The following is a 20,853-nucleotide window of genomic DNA, read 5'->3' on the forward strand; positions in this document are numbered from 1 at the left end:
ACCTCACTGAGTTGATGCAACTTCTTGGAATGATGGTCTCCTGGGCACATTTTCATGCTTACCCATGGCAAAAACTTTTGCTATGCTTCCGAGATCAGATTCTTACAAACATGCATCTCCAGGGGCTGTGGAACAGGGGCTCTTATTTGTGTCCCTTGATTGGTGGTTGTCCCTGCTTCCACTATCTAGGGAATTTACCTGGTCCAGCTGGTCCTAAATGCCAGGCTCTGAACTGAGGAAAAGAGAGCCCTTTGTCCAGTTCACAATAAACCCATTACCTGGTCTAGCCCTTCAGAGTAATCATTATAGATGCCAGCCTATTCAACTGGAGGGCACACCTGGAGGGTCAGGTAGCCCAAGGGACATGTCCACTAAAGAAGAGACAAATGAGCATAAGTTGGTTAGAGCCACAAAGCTAGCCCTGCAAGCTTTCCAGGAAACAGAGAGGCATGTCCTAATCAAGACTGCCAGTCTGTCATTGGAGAGGAACCCCTAAGAAATGGGTTTGACATCCCTGGTTTAAAATACTAAAATCACAAAAGCAAAAAGCCGAACTGAGGTGAAAAAAGAGGTCCGAAATGGCAGTACAATAAAGCAGTTTTTGTATAGTTGATATTTATGCGTCACTTGGCATAAACACAACAAGGGCCAAGTTGTTGAACATGCTGTGTTGGTAAGGCAAAGCTGGTATGGTTACCCACAGCTGTGCCGAAGCTGTGAACAGTTCATGCTATACATGTGTGGCTTTTATGTCAGTATCCCTAACCTTTCTTGCAGTAGGCAAAATGTTCTACAGTTCTTATCCACTCTAACCTTAAGCTGGGAGAGGTGGTATACTCAATTAGTATACAGGTTGAGACTAATTATTTGAATGGGTTCCAAGCACTCACATGGCAAAAAACACACTATAAAAACACACAATTTAAAAAACAAAGTTTCTTTGCTCTGGTGATTTAAAAACAGCCTTTCTGACCTTTTGACTCTAAGATAAGAGTCATTAAGAAGACAATGTTGTCCAAGAGCTTAGAAAGAAAGGCACTTCACTCAGCCCCTGCCTTCACCAATGCAAAGGATCAGGTCAGGATTGATGAATTGTCAGCCAGCTGCCCTCTTCCCCCCCCCCCCTCTCATATATTAAAGAGGATATTAAAGGACTGTTCAGTTTTTTAAACTGATTTTAAAGGGATGCATTTTTCTCCTTCTCAAGGGATCAGCATATTCCTTCTCATTTGCAGGGGCCATCCATGTATAAAATATCCATGTATAAATAGGCTGGACCTGTAGTTCAATTATCTAAATCTAGTTACTTCAGAAAGACGTGACACTGTCTCAAACTGGATATTGAGTTACCAATCAGAGGTGTGGCTCATTATAGCTGTACTCTGACCATATTGATGGTTCTTTTCTGTTCTTCTAGAGCAGCCATGGAGGTGGTGAACATGTTGGAACAACCCATCAAGGTGACAGAATGGCAGCAGACTTACACTTATGACTCGGGCATCCACTCTGGAGTGAACACTCAAGTGCCATCAGTTAGCAGCAAGTACTTGGTGGATGATGATGACATCCATGGTGGCAAGCAGTACACAATTAAGAAGACTACAACCTACAGCCAGGCTGGAGCAGGGCAAGCCCAGGCTCAAGGTAAACAATTTTCTAGAATGTGCCTCTGCACTATTTGGAGTTTCCATGGTGGTTCACAGTACATTTTTTTGTATTGTGCAATATTTTGTGTTGTAAAATGCATACTATATTAAAACTAGTTCCTCAGTAAAAGAGGGAAACAAAAAAATTAAAACCATTCTGGACTATAGCAGGTCCTCCATGTCTGCAGCAGATTGGTTCTTGGTACCCGTGTGGATACCAAAAGCAGCAGATGTTCAAATCCAAGTTCTTTCTGTGTAAAACAACCCCCCCCCCCCATTCTGCTTTCTCCAAGATAAGTCCCTTTTCTTCCTCTCCTTTAACCCATGCAACATCTTTCCTGGCTGGGCAACTAGCCAAGTAGGGCAAGGGGAGGAATGGAGGAGGTCAGGAGCTGGTGAACATGCAGCCATCTCTTCAGGCAGTCTCTCTTTCAGCTATGGAGAGGTCACTTTTGCCAACTTCTTTTAGGGTCCTGCTGAGACTGACAGCCGTTTGGGTGTGTGTGCCAGCCAGCTGCCCACTTTTAAGAGAATGGGCAGTTGCAGAGAGCAGCAAGAAAGGGAGAACGAGAGGGAGCTAGAAAGTCTCTTTCAGCCCCTGCCCCAAAGAAATAGAGGCTGCAAGGTAGCTCACATTGCAGAGATCAAGTACCTGCCCACCTCCAGCTGCTTGATGAGGGCTGACATATCCCTTTGCACACCCATGCATCCATGGATTTAAAGGGCCCCCTGTATAAGCTCCTCGAGTTTGGGAACTTTTGCTTATATTTGCTGCTAGTTGCATAAGATCCCATCGACATCCTTTTCAAATATCCTGCAAAATTTCCTGTCTTCTCAAGCTAAAGGAAGCCGACCTGGCAAGTTGCCATAGGCAAGAAGTTCCCTAAGATGTTGTAACAACAGCAAAAGAACCCTACTCTTCCATGTTGCACAAGTAGCATGGGTGCTGCTTTCATATGATAGCTCCCTATGACCTTCCTAGAATCTATGAGGTCACAGGGGAGAGGCCTCTGATGTGGCTACTTATCACATGGTTGGCATTGGCATGGGCACCTCCTCCCAGTTGATCCTGTGGGCGGGATCAACCTCATCTTGGGGTGGGGTGAATTAATGACACAGAAGCAGTAACTGTGCCTCTCCTATAGCTTAAGAACTGGCCCACAATCTTATGAAATCTAGGATCAAATCCAAGCTCAACCATACACTTGGGGGGAGGTTGGGGGCAAATCATTCCCTTGGCTTTGCTTACTTTCCATTTCACAGATGGAAAAATATCTCCAAAGAGGATGCTGTGAATTCATTGTGCACAGATTGAAATGGATATTTCTACAACTGACCAGGAGACTCTAATTTTATTATTGTGTTTTCTCTGGGAATTAGCAACTTGAAAGATGAACACTCACCTTTTGGCTTTCCTGGTGGATGCTGATTTATGTGGCTGTGTGAATGGACAGGTTCTTGCAGTGGGCTGGCTTCTCTTTGGCAGCAAGATGGATGGCAGAGTTAGGAGCATGAAAATATTCCTTTCATGAGGAGTTCTATTGTAGGTGATTATAACATCACTACAGAGATGTGCACATTTTGCAAAGCAATTTCAGCATCCCTTATAAAAAGAATAGTGGGGAATGAGAATAGCCAGCTTTTGTCCTTTTCTCATTTATTGAGATAAATACAGAAAAGATTTCTAGATTCTGGGATGCTACAAAGGCACAGTAAAATGGCAGGTAGAGGCAGTAAAGTCTTCCATTGTGACTCAGAGCACAGCCCACTAGTCCAGGTTTCTGCAATAATGTAGCCACCCCCAAACATTATACCCTTTTCCCCTTTTCCAGGCCCTTGTTTGATCCAGTTCCCTCTCCCTGTCTTTCATGTTTTTAATTAAGCAGCTTTCTGTTACAACTGCCTAATCATTTTGACTAATTAACACTTGCCTTATCTCTTTGTTCACATGCTGAGTCTCCTGCACATTGTACAACTGTAGCAATTCTATGCATCTCCCAATGTGACTGATGGAAATTCAGACTGGGATTTCCTCCATGTTAATCGCATCCTATCCACCTTCTTTTGCAGCGGAATTGGAGTCCCAGCTCGCCATGACTCGTGCTCAGCGCATCCGGGCTGCAATGTACCCGGAGACTGTAGAGGATAGTTCCCTTCTCATAACCACCCAGGTTGAAGGGCAGCAGACAAATGTGCAGCGGCTGGCTGAGCCCTCACAGATGCTTAAGTCAGCCATTGTGCACCTTATCAATTACCAGGATGATGCCGAACTGGCCACCCGTGCCATTCCTGAACTTACCAAGCTTCTGAATGATGAGGATCCGGTAAGGCCATACATGTCAGGCTCTGACATCATGCAGGAAATTTGTGTGGTGTGTTAGAGCTGGTTTACTAAGCACAATGTGCCCTGGAGTGTAGAAGGTGCTTCAGTAACCCTATATGTAAACATTTATGGCAAACTGTATAGAAATGCCAGAAATGATGTAAGAAGTAAGGCTGTGTGTGTGCTGTGAATCTGTGGAAATGTATATATGCTGCAGAATATGGTATTAGCCACAGAGAATTTCAGCGTTTGTTTGAGGGGGAGGACAACTTCAGAAATTCTCAGCTCTTTGTACAAATAAAGGTACACTCTGAAGTGTGTGGGCAGCATCTGGTGAAATCTTTAAGTTGGAAAAGTCAATGAATTAGATTTTCAGTAATCAGTGGGGGGAGTGGTGGAGAGTTCAGCTTCCTGCATAGGCCCTTTATCTTCTCTATGAGTTACAGAAGCAAATTAAATCATGCAAAATGGGTGAAACTGTGCTAGTTTTGTATGATTATTGCAGGGCACAGAATATGGTTGCTCAGTGCAGAATCTGAGAACAGAAGGTCTTGTGGGGGTAAGATTCAACTCATGCCACAAGTAGCTAATCAGATTTGCAGAGTGGAATGTGATAGGGCTAGATGTGTTGTGGAAGATTGCTTTGTATCCTGACTACTTGCTACTGACCTGTCTGTCTTCCAGGTGGTGGTCAGCAAAGCAGCCATGATCGTGAACCAGTTGTCCAAGAAGGAGGCATCACGCCGTGCCCTCATGCAGTCTCCTCAGATTGTTGCTGCTGTGGTTCGTACCATGCAAAACACTAGTGACCTAGACACGGCCCGCTGCACCACCAGCATCCTCCACAACCTGTCCCACCACCGTGAGGGACTCCTGTCTATCTTCAAGTCTGGGGGTATCCCGGCTCTTGTGCGCATGCTCAGGTAATGTTCAGTGCGCCCTTTGGAATTGGGTTTGTTGGCTGTGATTGCAAGTTTTAATTTTCGCTTGTGCCCATTCTTGAAACCTGTAGCGTTGTGTTTGTACGTGCACAGAGTGCTGTCTTCTTGCTTAATGCATCTGGGACTGTGGAAAAGGGTTCTAGGGCAGGGGGTGTAATTGCCAAGTTGACTAGATCCTCCATGTGTCTCAGCTTAGAATTAAGCATCGGCCTTATTCCAGTGGCTGGGGGTGGATCAGTTGTGGTTCTTGAGTAGTGTAAAGATGTGTACATGCAATCTTTAGGTTTACTAACTTCATTCCAGATTTTTCAAGCACGTTAATGTGTGGCATTTATCCAACTGCTTCCTCGTTTCTCATGGGAGCTTCTACTACTACTGTCATGCAGAACTTGCTTGGCACCTAGAGCTGCAATGGCGACTTGCCAGCTGACAGGCCGCACCCACCTGGTACAGAAAGGAGCTGTTGAACAGCTGCCTGACTGTGGAAGTGCTGGCTTGTGTTTTGGGAACACAAGTCTTGACATGCCACGGCCAGTTTCTACTTCTACTTTGCAGTTGGAAAGTCCCCTAAATTTTAAGTACAAGCTGTGGCCTTCTCCTATGTATCTTATCATGTCCTTTAACAGTTCCATATTTGTGCCAGATCAGGACTGTTTTTTTGTGGCTGCCCTGTAAGTGAGTTTGTTTTGTGGTAAACTGCCAGCTACCACCTCTTCAGCCCTTACCTTTTGGTGATTCTTAATGCTCTTGATTGAATCTGAAGTCTAGGATAAATTATGTAGCAGGCTGATAGCCTTTGTCCTGCATCTGAACCAAGTGGGTAGAAAGTCCAGACTTGGTCATTGTTATGTGTCTGGTTAAGGAATCTCAGATTAGAGTTACTGGGAAAGATTGCTGCCTTTGGAGAGCTGCTGTCAGCTTTATCAGAGATGGTAATAAATGAGAAACGGGTAGTCTCACTCTGTATAAGAGAGCTCCACTTAGTAGTAAAGCATAGTTTTCCATATGCAAATTTGCCAGGCTTTTTTTTTCTGGCTAGGTAAAAGTATCTCTGGTATGCTGGCTGAGAGACTTCTCTGGCTAGCTGGCAGCAGATTGCAGGCAATTGCAGCCAGTTTCCTTAATCTAACTCTATATAGAGACAATTCTCTATATTCTAGCTCAGGGTTCTTCAGACTCTAGCCCGTGGGCTAGATCCGGTGCCCTGCATTTTCCCTCCCCCATATGAAAGGCACTTACTATTCAGCAGGGGAGCCTTCCTTTCCTGCCACTGATCTCCCTAGAACTGCGCTCTGGTCCACTGCTTCTGGGTTCTGTCACCCCAGCAGCCACTGCGCCCAGATCTCTGAGCAGATGCAACTGGCCGGGGCTCGGTTTACGGAGGACTAATGGCAGGGAAGGGCAGCTCCCCGTTGAATGCTAAGTGGCAGTTGCGCCGGGGACACCTTTCCCAGAGCGCAGTGATCTCCACTTTGGAGACCACTAACCTAGCTTAGTAAAATTGCCTTCTGTTAGGATAGCTCTAATATGCAGTCAGCATTTACCATTTGGTTGGCTTAGGGTTGGAATGGGTTATAGTTAAGCCACGATGTGACTTTATTCTAAAAGTTAATTGTGTTCAGTTGTAGTCAATTTTGCTGTTTTATGTGTCTTGCTATCAATCCTGAGCTTTTGGGAATGAGCTGAAAATCTAAGTGATTTCTCTTCCCTATTTCCCCCTCCCCCTTTCTTGGCATGTAGCTCTCCTGTGGAGTCTGTTTTGTTCTATGCCATCACCACCCTTCACAACTTGCTGCTGTACCAGGAAGGTGCCAAAATGGCTGTGCGCCTGGCTGATGGGCTCCAGAAGATGGTCCCGCTGCTGACTAAGAACAATCCCAAGTTCCTTGCCATCACCACCGACTGCCTGCAGCTTCTTGCCTATGGGAACCAGGAAAGCAAGGTTAGGCAGGGGAAAGGGGGCTATGTCACTAAGTAAGCATAGTTCTCGTGTGTGTGTGTGTGTGTGTGTGTGAGAGAGAGAGAGAGAGAGAGAGAGAGTTTTCTTTTGTCCAGGAACCTGGAACATTCAATCCCAAAATTTAAATGAACTCAGAGGTGTGGACAGTTGCTGTGTGTTAACTGCACACCTTGCTCAATCCGAATTCCCTTGCTGACATAGGTGGGAGAGTTGCCTGTTTGGGGGGAAGGGGCAGACGCAGCATGCATATGCTTTTTGCCATGCCTGCCAAGAAGAGGCCATAGTAATTGTTTTGAACTCTGGATCAGCTGCAGTTCTTTGTGCATCCAGAGAAGTGAGAGATCTGTGCTTTGGTTTTTGCTTTTGCAGCTCATCATTTTGGCCAATGGGGGCCCCCAGGCCCTTGTTCAGATTATGCGCAGTTACACATACGAGAAACTGCTCTGGACTACCAGCCGTGTCCTCAAGGTCCTGTCTGTCTGTCCTAGCAACAAGCCAGCCATCGTGGAAGCTGGTGAGTGACCTTTAATGTAGGAGACTTCTTGGGTGGGCAATTGACAGGGAAACCCTTCTTAACTCCCAAATTTGTTATCCGTGGCAATCAGGTGCATCTTTACTGTCTCTTTTTAAAAGTTTCTGTTCACAATAGCTGTGCTATGATGATGAACCCTCTTCGCTATCTGTGCAAAGAAAAATGCAAGAATTTGCACTTGAGTATGCAACAATATATCGGTCACAATGTTTTATTTATTGAAACTTAATGTACAACTGAAGGCATTATGTTCTCTGCTTTTCCTTAAAGAGCAAAGAGCATCGTTATCTGAAGTTCCTGGTGTTCTATTACCTAATCAGGTTCATGCTTCTTTAACAACTTTAATTCTCATGACTTTAGGACTTGTCCACTATTATGCTGGTAGCTGTTGGCCTTTTTTTGTCTTTTGCAAGAAACTTTTGTGTTTCTTTTGTGTTGTGATCCAGTATGAACAGAGCATTGGACTTTGATTTAATGTAATAGTTCTGATTTTAGATTCATGGATGAGTCGTAGGTACTCCTCAGTTGTAAACCTCTGGGCAAGGCTGATTTTCTGTTATGTACAGTGCCTAGATGCTTTAGTGTTTGGCAAGACATTCTTTACTTCACTTTGATTCCCTCTTCTGAGTGATAGAAAAAATTAGTGACTAACTTTGCAAGGAGGTAGTTAAGAAAATTTACAAGATATAAGAGTAGAAATGAATGTGCTGGTGGGAAAAACTACAAAACAAGAATGGGAATGACTCATATAAAACTAAATTGGAGCTGCTGGAATACAAACCATAGCATATGTAGTAGCTTGTTCTGTAGACTTGTAGAGCATATTTCAGCATTGTGTTAAGCAAATACAGTTAGATGCCTTTCTCCTTTCAAACTTTTCTCCCAATGAAAAGGCAGGATGTAAGTTCTAGAAACAAATACAAATTATGTAGTTGAGGTTTAGCTCTGTCAAAAGATGTACTTGGACCACTTGCATACCATCTTTTCTGACATCTGTATGGGTAAAACAACTGTGTTTTATTTTTTCACCCAGGTGGCATGCAAGCCTTGGGGAAGCACCTGACCAGCTCCAGCCCAAGGCTTGTACAGAACTGTTTATGGACTCTGAGGAACCTCTCAGATGTGGCAACCAAGCAGGTGAGCAAGAATGGGCAGGGCCTCTTGCATTCTTCAACAATATCTGTTCCAAAAAACTCCTTTGATCAAACCATAAGTACCACCTGGTATTCTGCTATAGACCATCTGATTAATAACTTATTTTATTGAATCACTTTTCAAAACGGATTGCGGGATAGTAGGGCAAAGTCCTATTGCCCAAAGTAGACTGCTAACTTCTAATGTCACTCCACTTCCTCCATCTTTTTTGTTTTGGATAAGAAACTGGAAGTCATATTTGACTCAGGGATTCCAGCTGGTAGCTCCAAATCAGAAGCTGAGACTACATTTGGAGACATTGTAAACAGTCTCATTGTGCATGTTTTCAGCGAGAAAGAGGCCTGGAAGCAAAACAAATTTTTATTGGGATGCTTGGTTTTTTCCTCTACACAGCTGGCTTGGCTCATGCTGGCTTGTGATCTTTCTAATCCCTCCATTGTTTTCTTCTCCAGGAGGGCCTTGATGGTGTCCTGAAGATCCTAGTTAACCAGCTGAGCTCAGATGACATCAATGTGCTGACCTGTGCCACAGGCACCCTCTCCAACCTGACCTGTAACAATAGCAAGAACAAGACCCTGGTGACACAATCAAATGGGGTAGAGGCCCTGATACACACTATCCTCCGGGCAGGAGACAAAGAAGATATCACTGAGCCAGCAGTCTGTGCCCTAAGGCACCTCACAAGCCGGCATCCAGAAGCTGAGATGGCCCAAAATTCTGTGCGACTTAATTATGGCATCCCTGCCATTGTTAAACTGCTCAACCAGCCCAACCAATGGCCATTGATCAAGGTACGAGTGTACAGAGACAATGGCTGAGCACATGCATACATGCATTTCTACTTTTTGTTTATCAGTGACAACTGAAACCTTTTCCCAAGCAGTGGCCGAATGTAATTTTGGAGCTAGTCAGAAAGGTTCAGGAAAATGTGGGACAGCATTCAATGTCTGTGCCATCTCGAATGCGGTTGCGGAGACATGGTTGAATTCTTCCCATGTTTAAAAACTCTGTAGTGCAGTGGTTGCCAAACTCTCTGGGGGAGAGATGCGATCGCTGGATCACACCACTGCCAGGGACACTTTTTTCGACTTACCATTAGCCACTTCTGGGTTTGCTGCCTTCATTCCTCCCCACCCTTTAAGGGGGCAGAGACAGGGCTTCCCTGGCTGGCTGGCTGCGACCTACCAGTTTGGGAACCACTGCTATAGAGTTCTAGCCTAACCTTCTCCTTTAAATTTCTCTGTGTGATGGGAGCGTTCTTACTTGATGGCTGCTATGTCAGGAAGATGAGTGTGTCTGAAGATGGGTTTTTTCCACTCCTAGGCTACCATCGGCCTCATTCGTAACCTGGCTTTGTGCCCAGCCAATCACGCCCCCTTACAGGAAGCTGCTGTCATACCACGTCTGGTCCAACTTCTTGTGAAGGCTCACCAAGATGCCCAGCGCCACGCAGCAGCCGGCACACAGCAGCCATATACGGTGAGAGGGCATGAAAGTCGCTAGTTTTGATGGAATCTTGGCCATATGAAAGTATCCTCATTTATTATTCCTGTTTTTGAAAGTCTTGTTTGGGGGATCTGGGAGGTTACATCATGTATGTAACTTTGATTGAAGTGCCTCAAGGTGCTGATCTGGGCTGCCTGGTCATTTCTGAACACTTGGCAATGACGTCCAGTTCCATTGCCAACTCCTGGGTTGCTGAGCTGCACAGAACTTGACTTCAAGCTGTGCAGCTTAGTGGGAACAGTGCTTGGGGCCGGACTACTCTTGTACCAGCTAACGTTTCTCTTACTTATTCAGGATGGTGTAAAGATGGAAGAGATTGTGGAAGGCTGCACGGGTGCACTGCACATTTTGGCACGTGATCCCATGAACCGAATGGAAATCTTCCGTCTGAACACCATTCCGCTCTTTGTGCAGGTAGGATGCCTCTAGAAGGAGGGGGAGTGAGTAGAACAAATGTTCTAAAATGTCTTAATAGGAATTGCTGCTTTTGATTCTGGTCAAGCTAATGTGGTATAGTTATTCAATGAACTTCTGAATAAGGCTTGGAACAGGTAGCACCTTTATCGCATCTTAAGCATGAAGCTCACTTGGTGATCCTGAGCAAATCTTTTATTCAGCTTCGGCTGACCCGCTTTTACAGGGTCCTGGTGAGGATAAAATGGCGTTGCTCTCTGTAAAATCATCCCATGCTCTTTAGAATGAGAGGAGCATACAAATGTAATGGATGATAATCTTTCGATGGCTTTGCTAATATCCTTAAGGTGTTGCCTCTCCTCCCACATCTCTTTTCATTTGGTTGGTCAATTCTTGGTGACCCTGCCCAGCCAGAATTTAATATTTATCAAGCACCTGGAGCCACTAAGCACAGGCCATCAGATAAGAATCTGGATCCCTGCTAGCAGGTTTACCACAGAGAGAACGCCTGAGAAGAGAAAAAGAAGGAAGTCAAAACATTCCCTTCCTTTCCCAAACTGCAGCTCCTGTATTCCCCAGTGGAAAACATCCAGCGTGTAGCAGCTGGTGTGCTTTGTGAGCTGGCGCAGGACAAAGAGGCAGCAGATGCTATTGATGCAGAGGGCGCCTCGGCTCCGCTAATGGAACTTTTGCATTCCCGGAATGAAGGCACAGGTGAGTGTTGAGGGGTGCATGTACTTGCCCCTTTCCAATGCAGGTCATGTGTGGTTGCTGGAGTATTGCATTTTTAGGCAGTGCTTTGTCACATTTCTTAGTTCCTCTGATCCACTGACCAGTGAGATTCGCTATCTAGTAATGAAGATTCCTTTCTTTGTAAACATTCAGATTCAGGGGATGTTGCTAGCAGAATTTTCTTGGGATGGATCCTATTTTAGACCCTTTTTGTTGGGGGTCAGAGGTTGGATGAGACAAAGTTAGTCACATTTAATGCAGCAAAAAATCCAGAAGTTACACAAGAACGATTTGAATGACTTCATCAGACGGTGTAGTTAAAATTTATAGCAGTGCATAGTATTTGGTACAAGGCTGTGCATTTGAAGATTAGCAGCTGGAGGTTGATTACCAAAAAGGTAGATGGAGGAAAAGATCTCAGGATATTGGCTGCCAGGTGATGGTAAGATGCTAATGTGTCACAGCTGCAAAGAGGATGAATGCAATTTGCGGATACACTGGTCTTTTCCGGTGAGGGTAGATAGAGGGAAGTGTGATATCCTTGTACAGTGTACTGGTGGGGCCCCTTTGGTTGGAGCAGGTTCAAAGAAGAGCTAGCAAGGATTCACTCATGCATTCTGCAGAATCAAGTGGTAAAGCTTTTGCTGCACTGTTTCAGAGGGCAATACTGTATGGGGGAGTAGAGTTACATAGTATATTGAAATGCCCTCCACTGTGGGGAAGCTCACACTGGGAAAAATAACCCATTGGGAGAAGGTTAAGATCAACCCTTCTTTCGAAACATCATGCAGACCTTCTGTGTGCTAGTGTTGGGGGGCTCTTTTTTCCATGCAAAGCATTAAAACATGTAATCTGCCTCCCCTTACAAGCTGAAGTGACACAGTTAAAATTTTGCAACATGGTTTCTGTAGATTATATAAACTTGTACCTAAAATGGTTGTAGGAATTGAGATTGGTGAATTCTGGCCTGTTAAAAGATTTCAGGAAAAGAGTCCAATGAGATTTGGACACAGAGTAGCAAACATCTCGTGAGAGTTTCTCAGTGCAGATTGCTTAAAGGGCTTCTCAATCTTTCTCCAGCAACGTATGCAGCAGCTGTTCTCTTCCGCATCTCTGAAGACAAGAACCCTGACTACCGGAAGCGTGTCTCTGTGGAACTTACCAATTCACTCTTCAAACATGACCCTGCTGCTTGGGAAGCTGTGAGTGCGTGGTGTTTTTGCAGGGAGGAGTTAACGAGAGAGGCTGAAGCCAAAAGTGGACGCCTGGGAAATGGGATGGGACGATGAGTCGAAAAGATGGTTTACCAAACTTTGTGTCCTTTAAATTCAGTTTTCCAGTTTTCTGTAAATAGTAATTGCAAGATGTATGAAATACTGAGTTTTGTTGACCCTAGCCCCAGAAAATTCAGCAAACTGACTTGGATTTTTAAGAACTCCATTTGTCAGTGTTCAATTTCAAAAGCAAAGCGTGACACATTTTGGAATTCAAACACGGGAATGTGGATTCTGAAATGTAGCCAGTCTTCAAACGTGTCGAATTTGTTTTGGTTTTGCCAGTTCCATGAGAGATGTTTTCCAGGTTTGTTTTCATCTGAACCTGTTCAGTAATCAAAAAAGGGAGAGAGTGGTTCCTGGGTGATGAAGTCAAACTCCCAAACTGGGAATTGAGGTGCTTCAGAGCCACTGCCTTAGGTTGATCTTGCAGAGGTGGAAAGCAACTCGCTTCTTCATAGGAGAGAGAGAGAGAGAGTGTGTGGGAGATCTATCATTTCTTTTTAATGAAAGGCAGCAGTGGTGCTGGAGGTGTTTGATCCACCCCAGCTGCAGGCAAACAGCTGGAAGTAACAGTTGCAGTTGGGGAAAGGCACATTCCTTGTGCACATTGCCCTGGTCAAACTGACAGCTTCCTCAGTTGTATTTCATTAAGAGAGAGGAAGAGGAACGAACACTGGTGTTTCCCAGTGCAGGTCTCTTGTATAACATCTACGATATCCAAACGTGCTTTTGGTATCCAAACGTGATCTTTGCAGCTTAGATGACCCTTGCAAGTCTGGAGGGCCAGATATCAAAATGTCAGTTTGGGGGCATGTCATTGTCTGTAAGGAATTTTTAAAAGGTAGAAATAGCCAGTGGAGAGCCGATGGTGAGAGATCGGTCAGAGTATGAAAGCACAGTCCTTGTCTCTGAAGTGAGTGATCATTCCTGATAACAGAGCTGATCGGGCAAGCAAGTAATTCACAGAGTGATACTCCAATACTACCAGGAGTTCAGCAGGATGATTTCCTTCTGTCAGGTATTTGGGCTTGTTTTGCATCACCTTAGACCATGGAAATCTTACTTTCTGAACACTGGCAGTCTTGGAAGCTCATAGTTCTCTCAGCAGTACCAAGTTCCCTAAAGAAAATGTTAATTCACAAAATGGTAGCCCTGAGCTTGCCATGGGAAACCTAAAGTATTAATGCCTAAATAGTATCTTTCAGTAGTGACCCCTTGTGGCACGTTTGAGTTAACCTCATGGCCTGTGCAAAGCTTCTGTACCTACGTTTTGAACAAACATGTCCTGTTCTGTTCTGCAGGCCCAGAGTATGATACCCATTCACGAGCCATATACAGATGGTATGTATGAGTTGCTAGCACCTTTTTTTTCCTCACATGCAACTGAGATGAGTGACAACCATGAACAACTGAGATGAGTGACAACCGTGAACAACAAGTTCAAACCATGCCTTTTTTCTTTTCCTCAGATCGGAGGATGTTGGCAGGTTTCATGCAAAGGCCAGCTTTGCTGGAAACTGAAAGTAGTGAAAGTTGGTTGGAATTGGAAGTAGGCACTAGCCTATTAAGAGCTTTTTAGGGGGGGACTTTAAATTTAGAAATACCAAGTTTTAGTTTACAAGTACTTTAAATGAGTTCACTTGTTGCAACATCTTCCCACTCCAGAATCCCAGAAATTAAGATGCTCCTAGCTTTCATATATTTTTATTGAACCGTGCTTGACAAGGCTCCCAGGGAAGGCTTGGGATAGTACTATTATGGTGAAACAGATGTGTAACATGACTCTTAACCCATTTTTGCCTGGCCAACAGGTATACACATTTGGTCCCTGTTGTGTATAAGCAACGTTGGACAGAAATGGCTTAAGGAAATAGATTAAGGTTCCAGTCCTATCCAACTTTCCAGGGCCCTGCTCCATTACCTTGGGGAGGCCTCCATGGTTGCCCCCAGCACAGGATGCAACACATACTCTTTTGGCATGGCTGCCTCAGCGCTGGAAAGTTGGATAGGATTGGGCCCTAAACCCTCATTTCCTATTTTTGGTCTCACAGTCCCCATTTCTTAGGAGCAACTTCTGCTAGAAAATTTTCAGAATCTCAGACTTGCACTTCACAAGAGCCATGGTAGTTTAACTAGTTAAGGGAGTACTGCAGATGTTTTACTTATTAAGGGATTTGTGCTGGCACCACTTTATGTTATGCAATACAAAGTGCTTGATGTATCATTTGTGGAAAGAACAGCAGTAGCAGGATCTGTAGCCATGGGGGCAGTGCTCTGGGTCTGCCGTGTGTGTAATGTTCCCTTCAGGAATCCATGTGGACCAGCAATTATTTCCCTCATTAGCTATGTTTGACGTTCTTCCTTTTTGTTGCAGCAGAACTAGATGGAGGTTATCGTGCCATGTATGTTGGTGACATGCCCATGGACCCCATAGATATGCATATGGAAATGGATGGAGAATATCCCATGGATACTTACAGCGATGGTGTGCGGGCACCCTTCACAGACCATATGCTTGCCTAAGCTCACCTTGGGCAGGGCTCAAGGTAAGGACATATTTAAGCATACTTTGAAAATCACCTATCAAGAGACCGAAAATCCCAATGGGGCATATTTGCCCCTGAATATACCTTGCCTTTTCATTCACCAGCAGAATGTACCACTGAGTGTTGTGTACCCCAGGCTCTTAAGACATGGAAATCATATCTGCAACCATAACTACTCTGGAGAATGGTTTAAACCAGAGGTGCCCAAACCCCGGCCCAGGGGCCACTTGTGGCTCTCGGGGGGGGGGGGTCTCAGCCTGGCCCTTGGGGAGCCCCCAGTCTCCAATGAGCCTCAGGCCCCCCAGAGACTTGCTGGAGCCCACGCTGGCCAATAATCTCCAGTTGGATGCCCCAGGGAAGCTGACATGGCAGGCATGTGAGAGGCATCTCCTGTCAATCCTTAGCTAAAACGTGCATCTTTATGTTCGATGGCAGGTTGTGCCTCATTACCAGATGCTGTAGTGGCTAATACCCATTGATAAATTCTTAATGAATTTGTCCCCAAACCTTTCATCCTTGTGAAATCTGACAGCCATGAGAGTCTAAGAAGCAGTTTTAGGCACTTTTTCTTGTAAAACTGTTTTAAGAGGCAAAAGAGGGTCTGTGTGTGTGATCCCTAGAAATTTGCTAGTGTCTGAAAGAAGGATTCTTCAAGCCTGGTGAATACAATGTCTAGCTGCACAATTGCACCCTTGGCTAAAATAAACATGTATGTTGCATTCATAGAAGGAAATGATTTCCTGCATGGGTCTAGCCCTTCCTTGACAACAGGAAGAGGCACTAAGAGGAGAGAATATTTTTTTCTTTACCACTTGTATGTATCCTGTAATTGACACAAATGCCTTCCCCCCCCTTTTCTTTTCCTTTACTGTACAGATGATTTTTTTCAAAACAGAAGAGGGCAGCTCCAGCGCTCAAATCCGGGGCACTCGGGAAACAGAAGTGCCTGAGAAAGATGACAACAAACTCTTCTTTCCCTACAAAGAGGTTTTATTTTCTAAAACAAAACAATTTTTCCCTCCTGTGGGCCTACAGGAAAGACCCCACCCTCATTTAAAAGACTGCTTCTAACAATCTTGTAATAACTTTCTTCCCATGGTCAACTCCCCTACTCTCACTGTTCCCAACTTTTAAATCAACCTGTCCTCTTCCCCCTTTGCTCAACTTTCCCTGCTCCCATATGTCTGAAAATCTGGGCAACATTCTCAAACTGCCACTGGATCCTCAGAAAAGTATTTTTCAAAAAAACATATTTTTTCCCCTCTGTGTGTTTCTCGCAGAACAAGCTTTTTGCCATTTGATATTTATCGTTTTTCTTCCCCGTTTGTATTTCTAATGCTTGTCAATTAAGAAGTGAAAATGGAAACATTGCTAATTTTTTTCTTTTGCCTTTGGCAGTTTGGATTTTTAAAAATAACAACCACCAAGGGTTGTGAGAAGACTGCTAAGAAATTGACAGCTTCATGTTTCTTGACTTTTTCTGTTTTTTTTTAAACCCACAACAGATGTGTGGGCTTTGGCTCTCTTATCAAACAATCTCTTAGGCCCCTGACAAAGAGAAATAACTAACCATTTTAACAGGACTGTCCTTCTACTGACCATCCCCTGCACATTTGTAAACCAGGTCCTTCTCTCCCCACAACTTTCCTGGTGATTGGTGTGTTCATTTCTTCCCTAGCCTCCCTACTCTATTGCTCTTCTAATGCATTTTTAAAAGCGGCTCTCTCAATGTGATGGCTTGAGGCTTCCACTGGATAAGGGATCGATGTAGCTGCAAATGTACTTCAGAAGATTTTATTATTATTTCTCTATGGGATTTTTTGTAAAGACCAAAGCTAAAAAACAAATAAAAACTTAAACCCTACCCTGCACTGCAAATGAATTTGGATTTTTTTTTTCCCCAGTTTTACGGGCTGCTGGGGTGACTTGAGAACAGGCTGTTCTAGAATCTAGTGTAGTAGTAGTAGTATTGTGGTGTGTACATGGCACTTTATAAATCACTGTAAAAGCAGGTCCTTGCCCAAGGAGCTTGCAGTCTGAAATTCTCCAGAGGAGCAGATAAAACTGAAGGAAGGGTAAGATGACAAAAGCAAGGGGTAGCAGAAAGAACATACAGTAAGCACAAATCCAACTACATGCACTTGGGTCTCGTTTCAGTCAGTGGCATACCTGGGGGAACAAGGGGTGCAGATGCACTGGGTGCCAGGCAGTTGGGTGCTTGGGTGGGTGGCATTGTGACCTGCTTCCCCGCCACTAGTTTATTGAGCAATCAGGAACCGCACAGACAGTGGCTGCAGGAGCGCAGCCACTGTCAGTGTGGTTCTGCACTGATCTCAGGGCCACCTTTCTCCCCTCTCATTTAAAAAAAGGGAGGGAGAGGAGGGTGGCCCTCGGAATGGTCAGGAGATGGCCCGGCCAGAAGCAGCACTCTGATTTTGGAGGAGGCGCATACCACTTCGAGTTCCAATGGAGCCTTTTGCACTGTTCCTAAGCAGTGCAAAAGGCTCCATCAGAGCTTTTGTGCTGCTGGAAGTGACACCCAGGAGGCAAGTGCTGCTTCCAGGAGACGGGCAGAACTTGCCTCCTAGGCGCTGCTTCCAGTGGTACAAAACAGCTCTGATGGAGCCTTTTGCATTGCTTAGGAGCAGTGCTAAGGCTCCATTGGAGCCTGGCTTGCCTCCCGTCCCCCTCCTTGTGGCACAGAAGCAATTGCAGTGATGACATCACTGCAGTTACTTCTGGGTCAGGGGACAGCAAGCAAGGAGGTGACCCCTGGTGGAAAAACCTTTAGGACCACCACTGGCTTCAGTGAGGAAATATAAGGGAGTGTCCCAATTTTGATGAAAGAGGTGGGTTTTGAGGAGGTACAAGTTTAAATGCATTGGGGGTACAAGTTTGTGTTTATAAATTTGGTGGGGGACTGCAGGTTGAGAGCACATGTAATTGATTGAGGTTGTTTCTAGATATGAGTGGTGGACTTGTGTGTCAAACGGAAAGCTAGTTCACACTTCAGTCTTTCAGAAGAATTCATATTGAGGTTTGGAAACCATGCAGATGTATTTAATTAAAATTTCTTTAATCATTAGCCTTTAATCCGAACCATTACATTTAATCACTTGGTGAGTCAGTGTGGGCATGAGGGGGGGGGAAAAACGCTTTCATGTAGCTACATTCAGCAGCAAATGTTGTTCACCTAAAGAGGAAGGGCTGTATAACCCAAAAAACATTGAAGCCTTTGATTTTCTGTGTTCAACAAACTGTTTCCACACTTATAGTAACCCACCTGCTCAAGAAAAGTGGGGAAGGACTGTTTGGAATGCCAAACTTGTGGGTACCTCTCCAATAGTGCCAGGGATTGCTCTTTAAATAGCATAGTTCCTTAGGCAAGGGTGGTTACTGCAGCAATTAGGGAAACGCATACTGCAGTGTCCTCCAAGCCTCTTTCCACACAGGACAGAGCTCCAATCCTTAGCACTAAGGAAGGGGTGTAGGAACTTGGCTTACAAAAGTCCTAGGAGAAACTGAAGAAGCTGAGCATGTTTAGGCAATTTCTTCCCAAGCTTGTATGTCTTCGTAATAATATAATGGTCATACCTGTCAGTTGATCTCAGCCATGCAGAAGTCTGGTTCAACTTTAATGGGTATGTTGATGTACTGCCAGCCCATCCAGTCAAGTCAGATTGCTCCTGAAGCTACGTGGAGGCCAGAACTCCACAGTGTTGGACTGAGGTCACCCCACTCCCTCTACTGTCCCTGGTTTTACAAGCATTATTATATACCACATCAACAAAAAGATGAATTCTGCAACCTTGCATAAGCTGTCAAATTGAATGCACAGGCACATATCCTTTCTAACTTACACTTCTAGCTGTTGGAAAGAAGCTCTGCAAGACAACCAAGTTCTACTTCCTCATTGCTGAAATTCAGGCCTGAACCTGTATTTTGAGATCTGAACATCACCAGGTGTTGTCTGGTGCCTCAAAACTGGTGTCCCAAAGAGGTAGTCATGAGACTCGCCCAATGCTTTAAGCGACAGTCATGTTTCCACTGCTCACTGATGTTTCCCACAGTGCACACTGTAAAGCACAAGGGGCAGATGTTCATCCTTAAATACCCAGCCATGTGCATTGGGAGCCAGTCATACGCAGGTAACTTAAGGGCATGCATCTATTGCTCATATTTTTATGATGCTTCTTGCAGCAAACACCTTTATAACCACTCGCCCATGGCAACTATGATTGTGTCTGAAGGATAGAACCACTGTGGTCTAAAAAGAGGCGTTGGATTTAAGAAGTGATTATAACACAAGGTCAAATGGTAGTTTCCTAGAGACTTGATTTTTGTTTCCCCTAGCCTCTGACTGTTGCAAATGTATTAACAAGAAACTCTGTGGAAGACTAAGCAAGGGTCTAACACTGTCTCCTGGGAAACTCACAAGCAGAGCAAGATGAATGAATACCACAAAAGATGGCTGTTTAGTGAATGGGCTCCACCTGCATTCAGTGCTAAGCTGATGACCTGATTCTTGGGCTTAAGCATGAGGTGGGGGGGTCCTTTTTGCCTCAGGCACCTCTTACTCCCCTCCCCCCCATGTGTCTTATTCCCCAGGCCTGCAAGAGCAAATCTCTTTTCATGTTCTCCTGCAAGCTGCTAATCTCAGTAGCATGGCGAAAGGATAGAGTCAAGATCAAAGGGAGTTGGAGAGCTTGGCTGCCTCCATCTGTGCCTTGCCTTTCAGCATCAAGCCCCTTCCTCCATCCTGCTGGCCTTCTGATGTGAAGTGAATTTGATTTGTGAGTGATTAGAGATCATGTAGCTAAATGGGGGGAGGAGAGACTGGGAAGATGGGTAACATAAGGAAACATAGGCTGGACCAATTTGGTTTCCTCTAGCAAAGGAGAAAGGTGTACTGTTGGAGGTGCTCATGATGCTAAATTCCAGAACTATTTGTAAAAAGTTTGTATCCCTTAAACTTAAGCTAACCATCATTTAAAAATATATAATCAATAGTCCTACACACTTCAATTAAGGTAGCAGTGTATGCCACAATTCTGTTTGAACACAGAAAATTGCAGAATGTCATACTGACATTCTGACTATCCTGACAGAATCCTGTCAGCCTTGGCTTCTGTTTACTGTAAAAGCAAGTTGCTACTGCTTTATAATTCCAAAGAGATGTGAGAAATGAAATTGCAGGAGCCAGACAGGTGGCTCAGTGTTGATAAAGTTAAAAGGGTCTCAGTCCTTGAAGAATAGTGGGGCAGAGTCATTTATCTTTCCAATACTTCACTATGAGTCTTGGCTACACTACAGTAAAGGCACAGAGTCCATTTTCAGAGAAGGGGGTTCAATAAATCAGTGGGTAGAGGTGGGACTAGGTTACTCTGTACAATTTTGTACTGAAAATTGCAGAATAAACTGAACAAAACAATTTAAAAAATGGTGATGGCCTTTGGTGTCTCCCACTTGAGCTCAGCAGACCACCCCATGAGCCTCAGGTTACCAGCTGAAGAGCCATTATTTTTCACATTTTTATACCGCCCTTCCTCCAAAGAGCTCAGGGCAGTGTACGCAGCTGCTCCCCTTCTGTTGTCCTCACAACAACCCTGTGAGGTAGGTGAGGCTGAGAGAAAGTGACTGGCCCATGGTCACCCAGGAAGCTTCGTGGCTGAGGGGGATTCAAACCTGGATCTTCCAGGTCTAAGTCCACCTCCCAAACCACTACACCATCCTGGTTCTCTACACCAGTGGTTCTCACACATTTAGCACTGGAACCCGCTTTTGAGGATGAGAATCTTTTGGGACCCACCAGAAGTGATGT

The 20,853-nt window shown here is 44.7% G+C and overlaps 1 protein-coding gene across 5 annotated transcripts in view; it reads left to right on the top strand.

The window, feature by feature from the left end:
• Window positions 1-16,896, top strand: part of JUP (junction plakoglobin) — a 60,959-nt gene extending 44,063 nt beyond the window's left edge. For 3 of the 5 annotated variants that reach the window (XM_066627597.1, XM_066627601.1, XM_066627600.1), the window contains exons 2-15: window positions 1,418-1,644; window positions 3,717-3,970; window positions 4,654-4,892; window positions 6,651-6,852; window positions 7,240-7,384; window positions 8,436-8,539; window positions 9,010-9,348; window positions 9,881-10,036; window positions 10,358-10,477; window positions 11,041-11,191; window positions 12,290-12,411; window positions 13,788-13,827; window positions 14,861-15,032; window positions 15,909-16,896. In XM_066627597.1, the coding sequence (XP_066483694.1) occupies window positions 1,425-1,644; window positions 3,717-3,970; window positions 4,654-4,892; window positions 6,651-6,852; window positions 7,240-7,384; window positions 8,436-8,539; window positions 9,010-9,348; window positions 9,881-10,036; window positions 10,358-10,477; window positions 11,041-11,191; window positions 12,290-12,411; window positions 13,788-13,827; window positions 14,861-15,009 (2,241 nt within the window). In that variant the 5' untranslated portion in view covers window positions 1,418-1,424 and the 3' untranslated portion in view covers window positions 15,010-15,032; window positions 15,909-16,896. The remainder of the gene's footprint in view (window positions 1-1,417; window positions 1,645-3,716; window positions 3,971-4,653; window positions 4,893-6,650; window positions 6,853-7,239; window positions 7,385-8,435; window positions 8,540-9,009; window positions 9,349-9,880; window positions 10,037-10,357; window positions 10,478-11,040; window positions 11,192-12,289; window positions 12,412-13,787; window positions 13,828-14,860; window positions 15,033-15,908) is intronic. The other 2 variants (XM_066627598.1, XM_066627599.1) reach the window with 2 other exon arrangements.
• Window positions 16,897-20,853: the final 3,957 nt, after the last annotated feature.

The sequence above is a fragment of the Tiliqua scincoides genome, chromosome 5 (assembly GCF_035046505.1).
Source record: "Tiliqua scincoides isolate rTilSci1 chromosome 5, rTilSci1.hap2, whole genome shotgun sequence".
NCBI classification, from domain to species: Eukaryota; Metazoa; Chordata; class Lepidosauria; order Squamata; family Scincidae; genus Tiliqua; species Tiliqua scincoides.